The sequence below is a fragment of the Anopheles ziemanni genome, chromosome 2, assembly GCF_943734765.1.
Source record: "Anopheles ziemanni chromosome 2, idAnoZiCoDA_A2_x.2, whole genome shotgun sequence".
In the NCBI taxonomy this organism is placed as follows: Eukaryota; Metazoa; Arthropoda; class Insecta; order Diptera; family Culicidae; genus Anopheles; species Anopheles ziemanni.
Window position 1 is genome coordinate 23,668,872 of NC_080705.1, and position 25,011 is coordinate 23,693,882.

A 25,011-nucleotide genomic window follows, 5' to 3' on the forward strand; every position below is an offset into this window, starting at 1 on the left:
GCGTTATGCAATTACACACCTAAAATTGTTTTAACTAAGGTTTTATAGCACACAAGATAATTTGCTAGAAAAATTAAACATAAGCTAAAACATGTTTCAAGGATATTGTATCATTATAAAGATTTCTCTTTCATGGAATTTCTATTATTTTCTTTGTTTAATTTTGAATAGTTTTCGCTACTATAGAAGAACCCTTGTTAGAGCTGATTAGGTAATAATTTGTGCTTTTGATAATCCAGCCTACTTTAATTTAATGATGGATGAAAATGAACATGCTTCACGCTACATTAGGACACAATCTTCGGACAAATCAACTGATAATCCGATAGACTGACTTTGTGCTGTAAATTTGCGGTACCGAGAGATAATCTCCTCGTACGGAAGCAGATGACTTCCGGTTTGGAAAAGGTCGTGTGTTACCCTAGGACCTAAATTAACAACAGTGGAATCTCGTCCGTCGGGCCAGGGTTTCCTAGCCGAGCAAGAAGGGAAACACCTTCGCAACGAGATTATAATAAAAAAGAGGAACATCAGTGTTGATTATTGAAAGTTTTCGGGGCTGGCATGAGAGGTCTAGTGTATCCACATTGGTTCGTTAGCAAACTATGTAGGAGGGTCAAAGCGGATTAGTTACGTACTAGTGAAGGTACAACAACAGAACATGAACAGCCATCAACAAGCCGGTAGGTTTAAGCTGGAATAAGATGAACTTAAACCAAAGCACCCTACACACGAATGCCGGTTGGTTGTAATTAAGTTCGCTCCTTGCGCCATTATTCAAGAGCAAAGACATTTCACAAGTTCACTTGTTCCTTCGGATCGAAGTTTTGGGAGTGCAATAAACGACCCAGCCACATTCCTTGCACCTTCGATTCAGGTGACCACCCAAAGAAAATCGGTAAATGGGCGGAGGGTTGAGGATGCGTGCTGCAATAAAAACCAAGTAAACGAACCATTTGACAGTTCGGCTCGTGCAGTATCCTCCTCGAGCTATATCCTTTTTCGTCCTGCAGTTCGCAGCTGGGAATAATCAGTCGCCCGGAACCGTCTCGGGGTCGTGGCTGTTTGATAAACGTATGTGTGTGTGTGTGTACGTGTGTGTTACGATGGAAGATGAGGGGAAGGATGCGGAACGGTCTTGGCCGTAAAGCCGTTAACGGCGTTTCCGGAACCCTTCTGGTGCTCCGTGAGCTACCGAAGAAGAGGCACAACGTTTTGGGGCGTAGGACTCCTGAACAGGTTTGAGTTTGGGTGCGAAATTTTATTTCGAATAACACAAAGGATAACATTGCCTCTCTTTTTATACTTTGTTCGGAGTCCACCTTCGTCGGCGAAAGGTTATTGATATCGGAAGGGTTTTGGCGAATGGATGCTCGGTCGGTTGTAAAGTGGCTGTTTTGAGTTTAAGGGCTGTGCAAATATTATTGAGCGAGCACCCTTTGCCACACCGCAACAGCGGTGAAATGAAAATTGTTGGGGGGCGCAGGATGCGAGAACCGTTGCTTGTGTGTGTAATCGTATTTTTGGGCGTGGGTATGATCGTAAATCGTGTTTAAGACGGAGACCCCCGTTTTAGATGGGAGTTTAAATAAGCCGGTGCAAACAATGGATAAATGAATGGGATTTTGTAGTGTTTGAGGTATGATTGTCATCCTTCCGATGAAGCAATAATTTGAACCCGTTAGACCCGTGGTCTGGTTATCAGAATTCATCTTTTAACTAGATAAAAAGAATAATGTATTTAATTATGTGTCTTTGTGGAACAATTTGACCATGGTATCTATGGTTCATTTTCCAAATGATCGAAGAAAAAAAAACAGTTCAAACTCTTTTAACCTTGCTTGTGAAAAAGAATTCTTGACTTTGAGTTCGTCTTCATGTACTTCATGAGTTATCGCCGTATGGCAGCAATTTTTTTCCAAAATATAGAAACCGTTTATGTATTTCTGTGACAGGGATTTTTTGAATAGGGCCTCCTCCCCTTTTTTATAAAGAAATTGTTTGTTTTATAATTATTCTTTGCCTTTGAGGATTTTCTTTCGCAATTTTCACAATTCTGGAGGATCAACTTTTTAATTATGGAGTAAACTTATTTCTCAACAGAAAAATATAAGCGACTAGTAAGGTATATCTGTGCGAAGTGGAGGAATTCTTTTGGGTAGGCAAATTTTCTTCTAAACCCTTTCCGATCACGCCTGGACAACGTCGTTTGCGTAATTATGGAGGAACACATTTGCACGAACCGAAACGACCATCCTTTTATAAAAGGTCGATGGAAAGGAGAAGCTTGTCAAGCTTTTTTTTTCTATTCAATTCCTTCCGCTTGACAAGATAAATAAACCGACCCTCGAAGATGAGGTCATCTCGGGGGAGTGCAGAGAAAACTTCTGAGTCAGACGGTTTCGCAACCCCGTTTCTTCCACCTGGACGAATAAAATGTTAAGTCCAGCCGAAGGGGGAAAGCCAAGCCAAGGGCGAACATTGTGTACGTCCACTCTGTAGTGCAGCTACTATTGGCCCCGGGGTGTTCGATTTGGCCGACAGTGGGGTTTGGCAAGTTTATCGGCGAGCAAATTTTCCTTTCTAACACTATTTTGTTCTCCATTTTTCTTCATTCCATGCTTCCGTCCGCTGATCCCGACGTCGTTCTGGCTGGCGAAAATGAAAATGAAACTCAAACGCTGGACGATTTTCCCGGCACAAACCCAATCGACGGTCGCCTTCTACCTGCCCTCTTTCGTTCGTGTTTCCGCCGGCAGAGGTCATCGAGGAGTGGGGCTGCTATGACACCGAAATACGGCTAACGTGCGGAAATCTCGAGTCGAAAATAGCGATCCTCGAGGCACGGTTTACGCCCCACTGCCAGGACCAGCGCAACTGCGTCTACATGGACGAGAACAGGTAAGCCATGAGGGTGTTCCATTTTCCTTCGTCTTTCAACGCCAGCAGACAGCGAGTATGTTGCCAGTTTTGCTTTTTGTTGTTGTTGTTGTTGTTGCTGCTGCATCCACTCCGGCTCGTATGTGTTGAGAAATTGATTTCATTGAGGTACAGGTCAATCGCGGGTCGGGCAACGGTCGGTCTAGGTTAATTTTATTTATGTTTGCTTTGTGGTGGGGTTTATTTTTCCTACTTCCTTTCCACACAAGCGCACGCTTTTCAGCTCAATTTAATTTTAAACGTTCCAACGTTAACTGTTGCCGAGCAACATACTGGGTTGAAAGATGTCTGCTGTCAATTTTTTTATAAACTGTAAATTATTAATGGCCCCATTTGTTTCCAAAAAAGCCGATCAAACGTTATTTGTTATGTAAATTGATCTGCTTTTCAAAAAGTAATTGAGTATTATTTTTTCACAGTAGAATGTGAGGGAGGAAACATTACAATCAAAATGCGTTTAATCGATTACCATTTAAACCAGTTTCATTTCCTTCTTTCTCATGGTCAAAATTTCAATTCATAAAGGGAAATTTAATTTATGCTTGAAACCGTACACCCACCAAAACCATCCTGATGTTATGAAATGTGTTTCGCAAAAAATGCCATATCGAAATCGCCATCCAATGTTAGTCGACCACAAATAAATAAAGGGACTTTGACCATATGTTACGTTTTTCTGATGCCTACCATAATATCTTTCCAATTGCTATCGGATTGATCTGAATATTGTTACGGAAACATGAGGAATAATTTTAATTTTTAATTTACTTCTAAAATTCGTCACGCACTCTGTCCCTTACATTAATTTTATAAAATAAGATTATTGGCTTATTGTGTGAAGAGATGAGTACTCTATAATAACAACATTATTCACAAATTGCTTTCTATTTCATCTGAACCATTCGTGCTGATATAATTTGATTTGTTTCAGGATGTCTTAACTGTTAAAATAACTGTTTAACTTCAAATAGTTGGATCTTTGATTCAAAGTTAATCTTTTGTAAACTAATGAGAATAACTGTGCTTCACGGTGCTCAGGTGTGCTGTGTACTGTGTGCGCATTAAATGAATACTCTTACATGGTTTAAGTATGCATGGCACAAGTGGCGGTATGTTGCACCAGCGAACAAATCCTTTCGCTCGCGATAAAATCATGGTCGCGCCATAGCTTTGACACACAGCTCCATGCCCCATGCTCGATGTCAACCGGTGGCGTTTGAGGCGTGGGATTACCGTCCCACGGCACCGTCATGTGACACGACGGCGAGCACGGAAGGAAAACATATTTTCTTGAACGTCGCGTGCCCCTTGCCTCGTCTGGCGGGGAGGGTTCTTGAACGATCCTTATGTTGTTGCCGTCACTCGCTCGACGACTAGACCTTGACCCGGTTGGGTTGTGCGAGCGACGCCCAACTCCCATATCGCTGCTAAGATGTAGCGGAAGAAAAGCGAGGAAAAGCATTGTACCCCGACACTCGACACGACACCTTGTTCGCGCTGTGTCCGACAATGTTCTGTTTGCATCCTTTCTTCGCAACGGCTCAGTGTTCTTTCTCTCTCGCTCTCTTTGTAGCTGTCACTTTGTGTGTGTTTGTGTTGAAAAATAGCTACCGAGGCCAAAGTTTTCCCGTTTTTCCTAATTTGATATTACCGTCGTTTTTTTTGTTGTTACTTTGCGCGCACTAGTTTTCACTCCGTGCGCTTTCCGTCATCCATTTCCAGCGAACTTAGTCAAATGAAATTTGCACTGACGTTGTTGAAACTGTGGCGACATCGCGCTTGGGCGTAGGGAAAGTTCTTGCTTTTCGCCCATCTTCGAGCGCGTTGGGCGGATGCTGGGCGAAGGAAAATGTGTCTTATAATGGATGGTGATAAAGGTTTATCACGCCGTTGGCGAAGACGGTTCCGCGAATAATTGACGTGGAAAAAATGGTTGATGCGCGAAACAACTATTTCTTGGCGGGTGAGGAAAAAAATAACCAACAATGAAAAACAATCCATAACCCAAAAACCTTGAAAACCTTCCTTTTAGTCAAGCGACAAACGCTACGGAGCGTCAGTCAGAATCTTTTGTTGCTGCTGCTTCTTCGACTGCTGGCATCCGTCGAGTGTGTAATTACTTCGTACATTTCTTCGTCTTTCGACCGCCAAGGAAGTTGAGGGAGATTGTGGTTGTGTGTGTGTGTGTGTGTGTGTGGGGGGGGGGGGGGGGGGGGAGGATGCGGGCGCAAAATTAGTTCCTTAGCTCCCAGCATCATGGGATTCTTTTGCTCAGTCGGTGTCCTACGTCCAAGTAGCGAGTAGTTGTGGAGAAAGTTTAATTGAAATAAGTAGAATCCTTCGGATTGGCGCTTTTTTTTTCTTATTCTTTCCACGGCAACCACCAACACTGGCTGTTACGAAGAAATTTTCAATTAGGTAATATTGAAATAATTCAATTAGGCAGGAAACCTTAAAACGTTTCATTCGGTATTAGCAGTTCCTATCCAAGAATCCAAGGAAAAATCAGTTTTGCCAAGGCTGTGAACTTTTGAGAACCGGGCTAATTTTGAGAGGATTGTTTTGGATGGATAAAACCTTAATACGATTGATCTTAATTGACAATGGCGATATTACCATCGGCATTTATATTTGTATATTTGAATTGTAATAAAAATCTAATAATAATATTTAACTCAGTAACCATGCAGCTTTGATGCGATTTTGGGTCTGTTAAATTTATTAATCCAAGTCCAGCAAAAAAGTGGAGTAAAAGCTGATAAACATAAAGTAAGAAAAACAAATCATAATAGAAACCTTATTATCAAGAAGCGTTATTATGGATAACTGATGCTCATCCCATCGATTAAAGCTACAGGGAAAGTTATTTAAAGGTGCAAGGATCGAAAAAATATCATCAAAAACCATAATATATAATAATCTGGATGCTTTATATAATCACGATGCAGGACATAATTAATGATGTATAAATAGCATCGAACTAATTTGCTTAAAGAAGAATTTTCATCTCTTAGCAGACAAGTTTAATCGTGTTCAAATTGTCCTTTATATCATAAATAACTTCTTTATGTCTTAACAATTGAGGTTATTATGATTGGAAGGTTCGAAACGCTTACTGTCAATTTTCTCGTCGCTGTACAAAAGGTAAACATCACTTTAGAAAAAAAAAGCTAATAAAAACCAGTCATTTTTTGTACAATTATACAATGTTATTACTGTTTACTTAACTTATCTGCCAGTGGTTAGTGTGTTCTATTCAAAATAATAGAAATTGAGCTCCCACACACGTATGGGCTATGTAATAATCACCCTTTTTCTTGCATAAATTTCCCTCAAAACACACCGACATCCACGTGCGCGGTCGTATTTGAAGGCAGTCGTCCATTTAAGCTATTTCCGTTGATATTCCTGTGCGGCGGTCGACGCGAACGTTCCATGGATGGTGGATATATTTTGATTCTTCCAATTTATGCACCCGAACGTCGGCGAGCGTTGCTCGCTTGGAATGTCAATCGAATGTGTGCCGCCCAGGGTGGCGTTGGGCGGAACATGTGTTGTTGTTACGTAAAGAATTTTTTCCTAGGCCTAGCGCTAGGAAAAGCTCATCCCGCTGGCGGAAGTACTTTTTTTCTCTTTTTCGTTAACGAAAGCGTCCCCGTGGACTCGAGCGGTGAAGTTGGGGAAATTGTGCAACAAAAAGAAAAAAGGAAAATCATCCGCGGACGTGACGGAATTCCGGTTGCTTTCTTTTGGAAACGGAGTCTGTTTTCAGTCTTCCCTCCTCATGGGGGGTGGGGACTCGTGAGGGAGCTGGGACAAATACCCGTCACGTTTCACTCAGACAGAGTAGTGATGTTGGGCTTTGTTTTTCCTGCCGGCGGTGTCCGGCGGGACGATTGTGTTGGTGAAGCAAGGAGAGAGGGAGAGGAGGGGGGGGGGGGGTGTATGGTTATTTTCCGTGTCACAAGGATTGTGGGCCTTTATTCAAATCACGTACATCCAATGAAAACCAAACGGAACGGAACGCGTTCGGCTTTGTTATGCACGAAACGCATCAAAATCCTCCGACATATATACACATACACACATACACACACACGCGGCCGCACCCACACATTTGAATATCCCTTCCCGAGCGGAGGGCGCTTCCTTGGAGAAGTCCGGGCCATCTTTTCTTCCAACCCGCAGCCGAGGCACATTTCGTCAAATGACGCTCTTTAGTGTCAAACGTGCCGAGTCTCTTTGGATGAGACCGCAAAGTAAAATGTGTAGGGTAATGTGGGGCAATGTGGAGTTCAACGAAAAACATTTATTTCCTGCTGTTCATTGAAGAAAACTACATCACATTTTTTACTCTACTCCACTACCGAAACAATATCAAGACGACATTAAAATTCTCCGATTGCTTCTAAAACATAAATACTTAAGAGCACTATTTTCCATATGGCCTTCAAAAGTTGTTTTGCTCAATATGATTCTATACAAAATATCGAAAATTAATCTTTTACGTACAACTTTGTGTTAATTTCATTGAGACAGCACCATTTTGAGAAAGTTAGGATTACTTCAGTGTTTTCCCAAATCTATGTACCGGTCTGTTCTGCCCAAAATATGTTTGGGCATATAACACCAGCTGGGGGTTCTATTTGCTGTGTTAAATTTTCATGTAGATCGTTGAAGTTCACACGATATTATTGCACATGCCAATGAACAAATTACATTAGTTTAGTTTATTGGAATTGTATCCGTCCCGTGCATATTACCCTACTGTCTCCTAAACTAACAAACGTTGAGGTACCTTTCGTTGGATTGTCGGTAGAAAGATCCAGCTAAGAGTAGGCAATGAGGATGAGGACTTGTAGAAAGAGTTACGCCATCGGACCGACGAAAATCGGCTTCGGACACAATGGTCGGTTCGGGACCGGGGACGTTTTCACACGGGAATCAACTTTACAGTGGAACCTCCTCTGCCCCGCGGAGGCTACCCGGGAGTGTCCGGTGCGGAGTTGTGCCTGAAATATGTTCTGACCCAGTTACGAAACTGCGCACTGTACGGTCGGGAAAAAATATGTACTAGTGGCCGAAAGCAAGCCGTGTGCCACCGTTCGTTGGATGTTTTTCCGTGCCCGTGTGTGCCTGTCTAGTGTGGAAAACTTTGCGCATCCTCATCTACCGACGTAACCTCAGCGAGGGTCACGTGTAGGTGTACGCTAGGGAGATGTTTTGGAATGGTCGGGGCCAAAACATCGGCCCCGGGAATGTTCACGTACTGGAATCAACGGAACTTGTTGTTTTTCCGCTGCCGTTGAGAAATGGAAAAACATAAACCTCGCTCCCTCCATACAGTTTGCAAATATTTTGTGATACCTCATCAGTAATGCCCGAGTGCAACGCCAGAGGGCGCGGTTTGGAAAGTTAGTAATCCCGCTGGCTGGAGGTTCGCTAAACGCTTCTGCGGCAGAGAAAAACCGCCGGTCCCGGTCAGGAAGTCCTTTGGCCGCCCGTATCGAGATTCATTTGTGTGTATCCTCACTCCCTCCACCCCCGGAAACGTTACTCTGATGATGCTGTTGTTGATGAACATGATGATGATGACTGTGTAGGCTGTTGGTCCGGTTTCGGCGAACTCGTTGTCGTCGTCACCATCGGTGGGTGGCTTACGGTGGAATAAATTAATTACTCCTCTGATTGTTTTCGGCTTAACGTCGAAAAGCCTCTTTTTCGGCGCTGGATCCCGGTGGCCGAAGTCAGGTGGGAGTTAATTGTAGGCCAGCAGGGGCCGACCGGGACCCAACCGGGACTGACCAAGCTACGCACGGTGGAACCTTTCACATCGTCCGTTTCGTATCCTTCGGCTGGTGGTTGGTGGTGGGCTGAGGGTGTTGAACGTGGTTTTAGTTTGCTTGCCAAGTCGGACCGGTATTACAATGAGCTCGTAAAGTAACTTCATCATCGTCCAGGCCGGCGAGGCGGCTGTTTTGCGTCCGGCTTTCCGAGCGGTAGCAAATAATAAAATCATAAAATTATGCTCCCACCGATGAATGCAGGAACCCCACCGCCCGCCGGGCGTGAGGAAGCTGCGCACGAGCAAGAGGTGAACTGCGATATGATGGGTGAAAAATAGGCGAAAGTTACACAGCAGTTTGATAAAGTTGTTCATTAAGCGGTACAATGTGCCCGAGCACAAATGAGGCACGTTTTGTGGGATAAATGTGGCACGAGGTGAAGGTGGAAGTGGAGTGGGGGGTTCGCAGCAATGTATAACGGTGAAGGAGGTTATCCTGTGGCCGTGTCCACGCTGTTGACATTTATTAATTTTGGCGAGTTTTATTATTTGTCTTCATTCCGTCAGGGGGTTTTTGGGATAATGTTACAAAATGACGAGCTGATTTGCCTCGAATGGGGAAGTTTGAGAAGAACTTCTGAGTCAACAATTTTCTCTGCCGTAGCGGAGTGCATGAGCAGTGAATATAAATGTGATATGTTTCTTCGAAACAGCAAGAAGCCAATTTATGTTCCATAATTTCACAATTTGGCATAATTCATATTTCTGCAAACAACGTAAACATGGAAGAAATGAATTTCTATGTCTTTATGGTAAAAGCAAAGTCATCTCCCTTAGCCCTAGTTTTCCGAGATTTTTGTCAGTTGAACACAGTTCTAAATTTTCCAAATTTTCAAAAACTGTTTATATATAAGTGTTTTTAATGACAGTTCCATTTCTGTATGTTAAAACAACTTAATGCCCTGGCTGACAATTGGCCAATGAATAATGAAAGGATTTAACCATTAGAGTAACGCGCAGAGTTTATATAAATTTAAATTGCACGCTAAGTCCTACGGCTATCCTCTATACTGAAACAAATAACAACCAACATAATAAGTTCAAAGCTTTGTTTATTTAGGGAAAATTTGTTGTTGAAAAAAGGTTCCATGGCTGTTGATATTCTCTGGTCCGTTATGCTACAAGTGATAACATTTTCGATACGCAGGATTATTAAAAGTTACTTATAAAGTTCTGGAACAAGTTCAGGTTGCGGAGTAAATTTGTTGGGTATGCCAGCATGATGTTCATTGTGTAAGGAATCATTAGTAGAATTTTCAGTTATGTTTTTCAGGCAAACATGTTTTTCACAATCAAATTCTTGGCAATTGTTTATGTATCTTGTGCGCATTTTCGATCGTTGATTAAGGAAGGAGAAAGTTGGTTGCTTTAAATCAAAAACACTGTATTTTTTTAACACAAACGATGTCTAAAGGTTAAATTCGGAGAGATGGAAAGGTTCATAGATTAGTTTGTTTGTTTTTATGTGTCTATTTTCATTTACACACGCTTCGCTCTTTGATGGCACAGAATAAAAATCAGTTAACTCCCTTTGTTCGAAAGTCTCCTCAGGTCTCACCAGATCTGGGAAAGTCTTAACTTATACTTTTAATGGAGTACGTGCTAGCTCGCACTCGTAAACAATATCCTCCCGCGCTAATCTCAATGAAAAGTTGGAAATGGAACTGCAATACTGCCGCTCGGAATAATCTCATTATTCAAACTTATGCAGCACATTGCTGAAAGTGCCCCCGGTAGAAAAACGCCGCTCGCCGCCTCGGGTGAGAATGCTTGTCAACGGGAAAATGCAAACACTGCACTGACCTAGTTCCGCTGTGTCCTGCGACACGGCTGGGGCAGCAGAAATGGTGGGGCGGAGCATTCGAGGTGGACAGCAGTGCTCTTAACATCTTACCGTGCTCGGCAGCAGTGCCCAACGCTGTTGCCTTTGACCAGTTAACACTTTAAACACGACATTATCACCAGCGTAACTGATGCTGCTACCGTACGGTTTCGGACCTTTGGGCTGCGAAGGAGGGAAAACTTTCTAGCTCGACGAAAGTTTTCCCCGACGGTATGCTGCACTCGTCCCCCAAGGGTCGGTGTTTTTATTCCAACGCGCTCCATGGCCAACGAATGAGAGTTCCTCCGAAAGGGCGTGCGAAAATGCTGAGGCAAGGGAAAACGTTGTTGAAAGTGTCACCGAAAGTCAAGCGTGTCCCTCCGGATCCACAAGCTCTAGCTAGCTGTCCTTTTGGGCACATTGTAGAACGAGTTCCATGCTTTGTCCGTGTCCCCCCTTTTTTTTCGCAAACCTCTACCTTGGGTGAAATGAGAAGAGCAAAAATCGTTTGCAACATATGTCCAACTCTTGGCCGCACTTTCTTGGCCATAGTTTGTGCTGGGTTGGGTTGTGATGTTTTCGTTTTCGGTTTGTTTGAAGGTTCCTTTTTGTGTGTGCAAATTGTCTTTCAAATTGGGATTTGGTCATATATCTTACGGGAGGCAATATTTTATCCGAAGCGTGAATTTATTGTTTAAGATCAATTGCTTTTACTTTTTTGAACTTTAAAAAAAATAATTTGATATAAATTATTGCGACATCCAACATTTGCCTTTACAGAAACGACACCTAAATGAAACAATTTTAAGATTTTTTTTATCAACCAATCATTATTTAGAATTTTATTTATTAATAACCACTGTGCTGGGAAATGATAACTTGGGGTTAAACTATGAGAATGTTTAGATAGTTTTAACGTTTTATTAACATATTTATACTCTTTATACGTTGTCTTTAACTGATACCAGTTAGCATAGCTTTTAATCGTTATTTTTTATTTCTAACAATTTTTTACCAAACACAATTTAAATTGAAGTACATATTTGCTTGGCAAGATATTTGTAGTGAGGGCTGTTGGCTCGGAAATGTCAATTAAAATTTTAAAAACTGTACTAAACTGATGAGGTTAAGAATCCCTGAAAGGTATTAATTGTGTTCTTTTTCTCATTTGTCTCCCATTTGCATCTGTGTTGCAGCTCTGACACGCAATCTTTCTCGTATCTTCTACATAATTTCTCTCTCTTTATTTCCATCCCGTCTCCACTGCAGTGTCGCCCATCCGTTCGCGTCACAAAAGGTGGACAAGCTGATACTGGAAGAAACGGAAGCGGGGCGGCGCTTTCTGGCCACGCTGCGGCGCAATCACGAAAAGGAAATGCTGGAAGGTGAATCGCACCCGAGCTCGGCTCAGCCCGACGATGGTTCAACCATCGTGGTCGCCCGTTCCCTGGCGAAGGACAAACGAAGCTCGCTGCGGGCCACGCTAGAGCATTTGATCGTGCGCTATCTGCGCCGGCTGACGGCGAGTGGAGATGAGGACGAGAACGGGGAGGAGAACGGGGAAGCGGCCCGATACCGCAGGCAGTCGCCCATGGGCCACGAACGAACGACGACCGTCGGCAGCTTCCCGCCTCCGGAAGGTGACGAACCGGTCGGCGGGACCGTGGGAACGGGCGTCATTTCCAACTCGATGGAAATCACGCTGCTCACCAACGATACCGATACGAACCTGACGGATTCTTGGGATGACTCCGAGCGGTTCCAGCAGCAGCAGCAGCAGCAGCAGCAGCAGTTAAAGGATTCCGGCCACGGATATGGACTTCCCGGCTCGTCGGTTTCCGGCCAGTCCGCCGAGAAAGGTGTGGAGCGCGCTCACGAAAGTGGCGCCCGGCGGGACACGGCGTGGGATCGAAGTGTGGGGGCGAGTGCCGGGGACGAGCGCGTTCCTCCAAATGGAGCTTATGGTGGTGGTGGGGTCGGTGGTAGTAGTGAGGGTTTGGAGAACACTGCAAGTGAGGGCCACCGGCAGCGGGAGCAGCAGCAGGGGTCCGATGTGAGTGCTACCCATGATAAGCTTCGTGTTGGGGATGGCGATGGCATGCCTTTGGGTGTAGGCAGTGATACGGGGATGGGAACGGGCGAGGGGCACGTGAAGGCGCCCGGAAGTGGCGGCGGTCTTCGCCGGCAGAAGCAGCGGGAATGCGGCAACGTTCGGAAGCGCGTTTCGCAACTGGATCGCTTCGAGCTGGAACGGTCGATGCGGAATGGTTCCTTCCGGGAGTACAACATCCGGAATGCGCTGAACTACCGGTGAGTTGTTTCGTTCTCGTTTTTAATACTTTGAATTGTTTCCTGCTGTGACAGTGTGCCTCACTTTTCTTCGCCGCATTGTGACACAATGTATTTATCTTCTATAGTAACAATGGACGACTAAGTTTGCAAAAGAGACAGAATTTATGTATAATTACGACAATCTAGGAGAGCACACAAAGTCTGGCAAGAAATGATCCTTATTAATGTATTTCTAAATTATATTGTTGCGCAAGTTTTCTTATTTACCTTGTTCTTTCCTGCGATATTCTTTCTTAACCTGCTCATGAACATGGGTTCTTAAAGTTTTATGAGCAGGAAGTTCTCTACAGCTGTCTTGATAAATAACACATTTTTGAAACAGAAGACTTTAGACTGCACATAAAAATCGATAAAACACTAAAAGCAAACTTTTCACTTAACCGAAATTAAACACGTCGAGCGTTTCCGTTGAAAATCATCGATGAACGTGTTTGTTTCCATTGTACTATAAGCGTGTTCAGTCATTCGCATGGTGGTTTTTGACAAATATGAAATCAGGACAGTATTTTTAAGTAACTCTCCTTGGGAGAAACACATTTATCTCATTTTGCTTCGAATTTCGTTTGAATGGAACATTTTAAATCTCGTTTGTTGTTAAATCTGATATTAATTTTCCCAAGTTACAATGCAAATATTTATAAATTTCTTAGTAACAGTATATTCTACTTATTTGAAAAGATAATTTAAAAGTAGGAAATTTAATTTTAAACTCAAAAACTAATTAAACGAAGCCAAATTAATTAATACACTACGAAATTACACTACAAAAGCTAGATTGTAAGATGTTTACGCCATGAAAAGTTTCATGTGGATTCGTCATTCTAAAACACGACGCTTTTTCCTTTTTGTATTTTCGTCAACTTATTGGAGCTTCTCTAGAGGTCTAATTACTGCTGCTTCCGGTTTATGATTGAAAATATCGGTTTGATTTGAACATCCCACGCTCGTCAGCAGGTGACATTTTGTTGAACCCTCAGCTTCTCCGCCGAGTGACAAGTGTCGATTTCGATGCGATCTGGCAACGAATTGGAATGTTGTAGCAGATCCTAGAAATTCGCGGACAGGTATGTAAATGACTATGTAAATAAAGCCGGCTAATGGTATCGTGCTCCGGTAATACCACCACGTCACGGTTCGTTCGGTTCGAGGGTTTGTCCGCAGATTGATTGAGACACATTGCTCAAAGGCGGTTGCTTTGGGCGCATCTTGTGTTTTCATTCCTTCGACTCCTCCTTCCATCGCACTCCAGTTCTTCGGTGACGAGATTTATCTAGAATTATCCATCAATTCCGCCCGGTGCGGCCGGGGCGCTTCCCAGAAGACGCACCCGTGGTGGCCGGGTTTTTCTCGTTGCGCACGAACGCACTTATCCCCGGGGGCCGGGGTCGAACCTCGTCTTACGCACCCGCGCAATTATGCTGCCTTGGCCCGGTGATGCTGGGAAGTGAAGCGTTTCAATTATTATCAAACGGTGGCCTCGGCTGCTCCTAGCTTGGCCGATATTTTATTTCTTTCGCCGTTCCGTTCGCCGGTCGTAGCATTCCGAGCTGCTCGAACCCCGGCTCAGGCTGGGTCGGTCGGTTGGATTTGCATTTATTTTTTCTATCTTCCCGTTGCGTTGTGTATTTTGGCACTTCCCGTTCCACCTCGCTACGCAAATTGCAAACGAAACGAATCGGAGAAGATTGTTTTTCCTATTTCCCTTTTTTTATGGAAAAGGAAACCCCGTTCGACGATACTTCCGCCCTGCCCGGTGTGGGACTGATGCTTTCCTCTTTTTGTGCCAAGTCTTTTTCTTGTGAAATTTCGTCTGCTATTTAACTTTTCCAGCAGCTTCCTGAGCTCGTTTTCTTTCTATCAATTTTTCATTTCGCTCTTCCCTCTCCTCCGGCTCGCTACTTTTGCGACCATCTTTCATATCCTCCTCCCGGGATACGGGCGGGGAATACGCGCGTACTGTACCGATTGACCTTCTCTCCAGCGCCCCCCCGACTTTTCCCTCCAGCATTGCATTCGGGTGGAAAATTCTTTATTTTTCATCCGCCTCGGTTTCGGTTTGTTCTTCCAATTTCGGTCCAATTCGACCGACTCGGTTGCCGGATCCGTTCCGAAGCTGGTGGAAAGATGCTCTGTTTTCTATTCCCAGCATATACGATATGGTATTTTTCCGAGCGCGATACGAATCAAAACAAACCGAGCTGTGGAACCAAGCAGAGGACCGCATCGATGATCGTTTGTTTTCGTTTAATACGTCACCGGCTTTTCATAATTAAGTATCATTCGATTTCGGAACCGGAATAAGGAAGGTAGCCAAGACAGGGGAGGGGGGCGGGTGGACGTTGGTATTTATTTTCCGGCTAGCTTTTGGAGTCGCCGCTTCACAGGTCTGTTTATTGAGATTGGATAAATATTGCTGTTAGCTTTGGAAGTTTTTCTTCGCTGTGTATTCGAACATTTTTACTGTCATGTTGTTGACTTTCGTGCATCATATTTGCTTTGACGTTGGCACCGATTACGATGTTGAAGGAATCTTTTATACTTTTGAACATGCAACATTTGCTTGCAGCTCTTTTAACAAACGTCACGAACGATTTTTATTACGGGGGTTTCAATTACGAAATATTGCTTTTATGTCGCCATAATACTGGCCGATAAAATTGCTCACCAAAGCAGCAAAGGTACGGTCGGTTTCATGCATAAGTTTATGTTGTTTTGCATTCGCAATTGAACCGGTTGCTCTTTTCCGTAGCCTCCCCTAGAGCGGCGTAGAGTCTTTTGCACGTTGCAGTCACGTTTACCGTCGGTGGCATCTTTCCCGCATCTTTCGCCAAACGAGCTCCGGAACGGTATTAGCGGTCATTTCGACGATTCGCTAATAAAACTCGTCCTCGCCCCCGGTCGCCTCCCACATGCTGGAGTGAACCATAATTTACCTAATCTGCCCTCGCTTAGAGTCGCTCGGAATGGAGGGTTGCTCGTGGTTTGGGCTGCATCGCCATAAATCCACTTAAAATTTGCACCAGATCTGGCGTCATCTCGCCATCCGTGCGCTCCGAGCTAAGAAACGGTCAAGGTGGTGCCGGCAGTTCGCCAGGTCGGATCGAGCCATTGTTTCAGCGCTGGCTGCAGACAAATTTGCATATTCATCCAGCCATTCATCCGGGCAGTCGCATAGTTTCGGAAGGTAGAACGCAGCGGAATACGCCTCCTCGGTGCGAAGGTTTTTGCGCGAGAACGATCGAGAAGGAGTGTGGCAAGTGGATGAAATCCATTAAACTTTTGATGCGACTTGACAACTCGTCAGCGCCTCGGTACAATTTACGTCGAGCGAGTGATGGAATGGTGCTTCTAATTTCTGTGCCGTAATGTGCTGCGTCGCATCGGGCCTCCCATCCCGCCTGAAGGCCTCTCTAATTATGTTGAATTGTGCGCATGTTTCCTTTTTCTAGCGAATTTTTGGCTTCAAAAATAATCCCTCGCTCTGGACCAGGGACACTGGTCGACTGGACGTAAACACACCGTACCTGGGCGGAGGCGAAATTAACGCCAATTCACGGACCCGACCGGATCGGGAAGTTTTCCCAAGCGAAAGCCGCGGCCCCTTGGGGCACGCGCAGCGCACACTCACACACAACCACACCGACACCGGTGCGGACGCCAATTGCCAAAAACACGGCCGGCGCTGGATTTACTGACAGCTGCCCCCCCCCCCCCCCCCCCCCCCCCCCCCCCCCCCCCCCGGTAAAGAGACTAATTAATTATGCAACTTAATTTATTTCGCCATGTCTCGCGCGCTTTTCCGGAGCGTCTTCGGCGGGACGCAGCCGAAAACAAGGATTACGACACCGGGAACGACGGCGGTTTGAGTCGGTTCGGCATTGTCGCGGGGGCGTTCGGAAAGAGATTAGCAGCGTTCGCAACTGAAGGGGAGCTAAGACTTCCATGCGAAAGACTTCCAAGTGCGGCGTGCCGTTTCGGGGAAAATTCATTGCCGGTAGAATTAATACTACTCAGTCGACCGAATGTGTAGGTACGTGATGCGAGACTTCTTAACCCTTCAAATTGTGTGGTAGTTTACTAAGCCTGGCGTGTTCATACGGTTCTGCATTGAACGTTAGGAAAGTATTTGTTCCAGATTAAAATTGACTAATGAAGATAAAGAGAGGATAAGGAGAAAATAGGGCGATTATATGGGAAATTTTACAGTCTTTCTGTACAAAACTTACATTTAGAACAATTGTTAAAAAGCCACTATTCTTAAAAGTAATAAAGATTTTAAAGATTTGATATTAATTATGTCTTATATGATGAATCCTGTCTTAAGATGTTAAGAACTTCCGGGGTGAGTTAATACCGCATGTGCGTTTAGAACAGGGATTGGCACACGTTTTTCAAAAAGGGCCAGATGATTAAAGAGAAACCGAAGGCGCGGGCCGGATACTTTAAACGATGCTTCAATGTTTTCAAAGTAATACCCTTTGTAATGGAGAGTGGAACTTTCTAAAAAGCAAAGTTGCATAAAAAGTGGTAAAAGATAAAACATTCAAAATGTTATCGATAAACATATAACAGGAACACCTCGTTAAACAATTATCATCTTCATTTTTAGGAAGAAAATAAACCTGACATCGTGAACAAATCCTTTAAAAATTTGGAATGGGTTTTTAGTATAAAGCACCTAAATATTCTTACGGGCCGGATAAAATCATTTGGCCGGATTTGGCCCGCGGGCCGCACTTTGCCGACCCCTGGTTTAGAAGCAAAAACTTATGTTTTACCGTTAATTAACAATTAAAAACGTTAATTAATTATGCTAAAATGCAAATGACCCATAAGAGCGTTTCAATATAAATTTCAAATCTGTTAATTTAATCAAATAATATTATTAAATGATAGTATCTTCTGAGAGTTAGCTACGGTTTATTTACGATTTTCGATTTTTAAAGAGTTTAAAAAGCAGATTATATCAAATCAACGTGCCAAAACTGTGCCGACAGTTGATTTGATTGCATTTATGTTATTGATTGTTCCTGTCTATGCATTGAAAAGTTTGCGCCAGCGCAACCGTTCTATCTTTTACCGCTCGCTAGCGCTATGCCATAAAATAGCATAAAAAACATACAAAATTGAAAAGTTCAACAGTTCGTCGGAATGCGACTGCCGTTGCGCTGCCATCGGCGATATTGACACAAATTTGTACGCTGCAATCGTCGGCGAGCGATGCTGGTGGCTCGCTTTTGTTAGTGATCGAATCGAAAGGAAAAGCGGTCGTCGTTGCAGCGAACCGACGCGATGCACTCACAATGTGTGACTCTAATCAATTAGTCCAATTAGCAATTAATGGTAAACGCTCGGGAGCGGTACGGTTGCAATCTGCTGACAAGGATCCTCTCGGTTGCCGACAGCTAAGAGCATTTCTGCCTCAGAGAAGGGTCGTTTTATGCTACGGTGGGGTTTTTCGACCGGTTTTTTGCTTACACAAACTCATCGGAAAAATCTGGTGTTTTCGTTAGAAAGCAGAGAGCTAGAGAACAGGCGTTTAAAAAGACTGTTCACTTAGAATGGTTACCGCAGATTTAACATGCATAGAAGTCGGTTTGGATGTTATTGGTTATTGAGAGGAAACGATCTGTGGAATCTCGGAACTGTAAATTTCTGAATGGTATTAGGTTTGTCTTTTGTAACTTTCCCGATGTGCTAGACATTGCCATAAAATTGTCCCACCGGGAATGCTCAATAGGAAAATGAGGTCGCCTTAACCGATACACAAACGTGAAATCGATCCACCTGCGGAGCTGACAGTTGATGAGTTGCCAACGCTGGCATACTGCCAAATCCCGGCCAGGGGTGACACATCGTGATGAACTACGAAGCATGAGCTAAGCTGGCGTACACCTGGATTTTCATGTGGCCACCATCACGGATCCGGTCCTCTTGCCACCGGAAGCGGACCACCGCCGGAGCCCGACCTGCTCCGTCGGCTTAAGCTGCGAACGAGCGGCGTAATTGATGGTATGACATATTCGTTTATTGTTGTGTAGACATCTTATTAATGCAAACGAGCTCGCCGGCGAGAGTCGTACATCACTGTCACGGGATTTTTTGGCACCGCTCGGGAAAGGGACCAATTTGCCAGACCCAGGGCATGTCTGCGCTGCGGAGCGCCCCGCTTCCCCTTTCCTCCCACCTCTCAGCCTGTCATGGATGATCCACTTTGAGCCGATGATGTGAGCTATGAGTTATGTTTCGATTACATCCTGCGCGGTCCAAAATCGGGAACGCCGCCACCGAATTTCGTGCCGTTCGTTTCGCCATGTTTTTGAATATCTCTATCTTTGAAATGCCACAAGATGTTGGTCTGGCCCAGCGATGCAGGCGGCAAATGGGAATGTAATATTTCACTAATTGCCAGCAGAAATGCCTCACGGTTCGCGTGACGTTCCCTTCTTCGATTACTCAACGTCATGGTTGACGTTATGAAAGAAGTTCTGGCAAGATTGATTACGAGTTTCGTCGATTGCTTTTCATTACCGGTTGCTCGTTACACGAGAAACACTTGTGCAACTAATTATTTTATTCAATTTACGAGCTACAACACGACATGCTTGAAGCTTTATTTATAATATTTTTGGGAAGGAACTTTACATGATATTCTAATTAAAAGGCTTTCCTAAAGGTTTGTTGGTATTATTTTAGAGACTGTTAAAAATGACGGTAGCCCAAACCCTCAAATGGCATTTCGGTTCCGAACCGATCTTGTGGATCCTTTGCGAGCGAAAATGAGGCCCCAGCTTCTTGGTTCGATTCTTGTTTATTTACTTTGGGCCCGTTTTTCATCGGCTTTCCTGTTATCTTACCAATTATGTACCAGACTCACCGGGCCATCCATTAGGTGAAGGCACAAGGGAGGACTCAAGAGCCTACTTTTGGTCGCTTTCAGCAACAGCCTGCATGTTATCTTCGTTTCCGCTCGGTTTCTTGCTTCCTTCCCCCCTTCTCATCAAGAAAGCAATACAACAGTAAGAGTTTATTATATACCACTTCTTTCTCTTACCGGCAGTTCAATGAACCCTCCCGACATTCCACGTGCGCAAGGGTTTTTCCTTTCGGCTAACCCTCCGGTGGCCTTTCGGTCGGAAAATGCCCCGAAATTTGTGCTCTGCGGGACGTGCGCAGGTACGGTACCTTACCGTACCGGAGGGGCTTTTCTTCGGTTTCTTATCAAATTGAAGGCAAACCGGCTAGACGTTCAGCCATTATGTTGTGAAAGTTTTTTCCCTCCCCCTCCTCCCACCGATTGGCGGCGAAAAGGATACTTAGTCGACCGCTTGCTCCAGCAGTCATCTTTGTGTGCGCCATGGTAACGAATGCCTGAATAATTTCGTTGCTTCCGACCAGGGCACTCTACATCACCCAAAGAGAAGTGGAGTGGAGGACCAAAACCACGTAGAGAGTACCTGCGTCGTTTGCTGTAATCGAAATTGTCACCGAACATGCGATCGCAAATTTTCCCACCCTTTCCGGAGGGCTGTCTTCTCTCGTTCGCTGTTGTTGATTTTTCACTCCACATGGTAAGGGGGGTGCAAGGCGTTCGGGGTTGGGTGGAAGCGACGCGGACCAACTGCCAACCCATGGTCACCATCAAGCACCACACGTACAGGAAAAACCGCCTCCACGTCGGTGGATTGCAACATTGAAGTAGTGAGTCCTTGCCGCGACACGGTTGGGGAATTGGAAATGCGCAATGGATAAATAATGGAACGCTCCGTGTTGTAGAGCGAAATCCAACCCCGTGGTTCCCGAGGGTCAACTCGGGCGGTTTTTGCAAAATCCATCCGGACTCCGGACTCTCCCAGCCTTAAAGGTGGATCGGGTGTAAAGTTGGCTAAACTCGGTCACGAGAAATTGAGCGACATGTGAAAGTTAACGGATGGTTTCGCCCTCCGTTGCACGACAGGTGGAGATTTTCCGGAAGTTTTTGACACCGTCTCAAACCAGTGCTTAGCGGGGAAAAGATTGACTCGACGTGCAGTGTGTTTCTTTCGGAGGGAAGCACGGAAACGAAGGATCCGATTCGACTGTGAACCGTACTGCAGTAACACTGATGTCTGTCCTCCCGAGACCCATGCCAGCCGAGGGATAGTTCTAGGGGCCACTTATGAATGTTGCATTTGTTCCTAAATCTCCTGCACAAAGGCACAAAGGAAGGGAATGCCAATGTTACAACGAAGTGGAATGAATTTCCCGGTTCGCTTCAGATCGACTTTCAACCCGAGCGCCACTTTCCCGGCGGAAGAAGAATGCGAACTGCAAAATGCCACCTCGTACATTGAGCCAGCAAGAGGATTCTTCTTGCAATCCCATGCCGGCAACATGATGGGTGGAGGTGGTGACATATCATTATCGATCGTCTTAATGCCGGCTTATGCAGTCGCTGTTGAACGAAGGTTTCGCAACTCCCCTGCTTTACGGCGAAAACATAGCAATCGAGTCGGGGAAGGATTTGGAAGCCCTTAAAGATGTTCAACAAGAGCACTCTTCTCGTCTCCAATTTCAGCGGAGTTTGTTTGCGATAGGTGATATTGGAGTACCTCGACCATTCTGATTGAATGTGCCTTTTCTTTCTTTCACTGTCCATTCGTTACTTTGACAGTTACTGAATTTCTTAAAATGTGACACTGGTTGCAAATTAGTTCGGATGAAATTAAAAAATTCAAAATGAGTAATTGTTATACTTTACCGTAGCTTTTGATGATAGTGCTATCCATACTTAAAGAACGTTGACTTAAGCTAAATACCCCTTGAGCTATCAACAGAAGTATCTTCATCAAGTCGCAAAGCAAATCTTTGCATAATCATTGTTTCGACATTCCAATCTACCTCAATCTGATCGAATGAATGTGTTATTCTATGTAACCAACTGATCACCATGATTATTCTTGTACGATACTGATAATTTTAGTTTTCCTATTGTTAAGAGTTTAGGTTTTCCTGGCTAATCTGGCGAAACCAAGCACCTGTTGCGTTTCTTAAGTTGTTAAACTTAATTATTCTTTTGGAGTAACCCGGTCACCTCATTTTGAAAATTTTCTTTGCTTAATTACGATACTAGTTGTTGGCCGTATAGGTGAATTATGTTATTTTAGTGTACCAAGAGGTTGTTAACTTTATATTTAATTCACTGAATATCTTGAGATGACAAACATTGCTTCTACTACTTCAGCTACAAGCATCAATTGGGGAAAACAGATCTGAATGGACCTTTGATTGAGGAGCTGTTCGTCTTTCCCGTATTTCTTTTGCACTTTCGCACGAAAAAAATTCATTTGCTTTGCATCGTAGATTTATGAGACAGTTTCTTTTTAAGCTTCACGAGGGGAATCATCAAACAAAAATTGGGAATAAAACCATCAAGCATGAACGCTATGAATCGACCAGAATGTTCGTGAGGTATTTGCGCGCATTCTTTTTTTAATTTGGAATTTTAATAAAAGTGTTCTTTCAAATGTTCGAGTATCTACGGAAGAAAGTTTGGTGTCCTAATACTTTCCGGTGCGTTATTGACATGCGCATCACACGCTGGATTATGTTATATTTTTCTCGAATATTGTAAGACATGTTGCATTCTTAGGAACTTTGTTTGAACATGAAGTCCTCGGTTATTCGGCTGAGCCGAACCCTGACTTAAGCTTAAAATATAATTGAAATGTCTTGTCGATTTACTGTATACCGAAATTCTTCTCGCATTTTGGAAGGACTTAAGCGCAGTGCAAAATCATCCAAGACGGATTAGCGTAACCCACTCCAAGTGACAAAGTGCCTACCGATGTTTGCGCAAAACCCCGAACAAAAAAAAAAAAAACATTACATCAGCAACCATCTTCCCTGCTGGTATTATCCCGAACAGTTTCTTGATATCGACGGGGAGAAAGAAGTGAAAGAAATAAAATAAAACCCTCCGGATGGATCTTTAACTTGTCGCCATCAAATCAACGAACCACTGCCGCACTCCTCCGCTTGGTTGGTAAAGTGTTTTCCGCAAGCTGCCAGGACCGTGATAGCCAACCCACGCCCGCAGGGCATTTGTTTAGTCTGCGAACGACATCAAACGGTCGTCTGGCAACTTTGGCCTGCGTCTGCGTGAGGCTCAGCGTGTTCGAGGCAGGAAGGTGAGTGTATTTACCTTCACGCCACAGATCTCACCCCGTGGGTTCCGTCCTTCAAAAGCCCGGGCTGCGTGTGTTTTTGTTTTCCCTCCTAGATTGTGTTTGTGTTGCGTGTGCAGCAGCTAGGAGTTCTAGCTTTTCCACCCAGCGTCGGTTGCCCGTTTGTGAAATTGATGTTCCTGAATCGCCTTGAAGTCCTCTCGGTGAAGGTCCTCCCGTTTCTTGCCATCCCCCTGATGGCGGTTTCGGTAATGATGCTCCAAGACCGCACCATCGCTTTCTTTTTCATTGAATCATCTTGGTTCCATTTCACCCCACGTTTCTTCAAGGACAAAAGCTTTCGGGCACGGGCGTTGCAGGCGCAATGGTGTGGTGTAGGTACCGCCAGAAAAGCGCCGAAAGAAAGGATCCCGCTCCCGCTTTTCTGAGGTGAGTGTGGCTGTGCGAATCGGTTGCGTCGGGTGAGAACGATTGGATTGAATTTCATTTCGGAACAAAAGAAATTCGATTTGGAGCCACCTTTTCTCGGCAAAATCGCGTAGGTTTGTTTGGAAGCGTTGTTGTCCATAGCTTAAGGGCGCTGCTGCTGTGTTGTTCGCCGTTCAATTTGGTAAGAAATACCGTTTTCCTACTGCCCGGAAAACACCTCACATTCGAACAAAATCGAACCAATCGTAAGGCAATGAAAGCGAATTAAATCTGCGTTCGTTGGGACATATTTTAAAGAATTAAGTGGTTGAATTTAACAGTTTTTAAATCCATTTTTTGTTTTGTTTACTGCATTCAGTTTTGTTAAATCACCGGGCTTTAACTAAATGTTTATGCATGCTTGCAGTGATATGGTAGCCTACATTATTCAAATAAAAAAATTCTAGTTCATTTAAGTTCTAGTTCATTCAACTTTTCGAATCAGTGGTAGTAATACTGTCCGATATCATATCAATCGCATTGTATTTTTCCGAACATGTGTATCAGATGTTTCCTTCCGTTTTCGCGTAGAGTTCAACGAAGCTAATTCGCGACTCGAACGTTGACACACATTTTTAATGTTCGATGTTTATTGTAATATTCAAGTTGTCCGCCAGCAGATTTTTCTTGTTCGAGAATAATTTCTCTGAAAGATTCAAACAATGATAAAAAGGGAATCAAACACCTGTTGCTTTATCGGTGAACTTCAGCACAATACATTTATGACCAAAATATTATTCAAGCTTCATAAACGTGTTCAATTTCGCCTCTGTCTAAATTGACTAATTTTTTTACAATTGTAAATTATCTAAGCAACTCATCACTTACTTATTTACTTATGTGGCGCTACAACCGCTGAGCAGTCTTGGCCTGACGAAGCAACTCATCACAGCATCGAAAAATAAGGTGCAATTGTACTTCATTCGTAGCTTTTCGAAATCATAAATTTTCATCCATCCCCAATCACCACTTGTATTGGCTTAACGTAACAAAAAATTTAAAATGGCCAATCCGAGTATTGTGAACAACTTCAAAAGTTATGTATAGTTAAGTTTTGTTTTGGTTTTAGATTATATGAGGTTTTTTTTTGTATCCTTTTTACGGACTTTGTATCCAATGTAAAAGGACTTTGCTGTTCACTATCCTTCGTTATGTGGTAAAATTAGTTGAGTTTAAAATAATGTTTGTTTACATCTAAAAAACACCATCAACGTGAAATTAAATCGTAAAGTCTTTTATAAAAACACAGTTCAAGGACGTAAGAAACTGTTTTAAGTATATTCCTATTTAATCGATAATAACAGATTATATGTTGTTTTGAAAAGCATTAAAATGGCTGCAAGGTAAAGGAAACTGTACATGTGCAAATAATCTGTGGCTTTGGCCCGATCGGTTCATGTTTCCTCTAAAAACCTTTC

The 25,011-nt window shown here is 43.8% G+C and overlaps 1 protein-coding gene across 1 annotated transcript in view; it reads left to right on the forward strand.

Annotated features, from left to right (window-relative positions):
- The window catches only part of LOC131293226 (uncharacterized), a 70,363-nt gene that overhangs the window by 1,085 nt on the left and 44,267 nt on the right, over nt 1-25,011 (forward strand). Inside the window, exons 2-3 of the mRNA XM_058321306.1 lie at nt 2,760-2,901; nt 11,877-12,917. Of these exons, the coding sequence (XP_058177289.1) occupies nt 2,760-2,901; nt 11,877-12,917 (1,183 nt within the window). The remainder of the gene's footprint in view (nt 1-2,759; nt 2,902-11,876; nt 12,918-25,011) is intronic.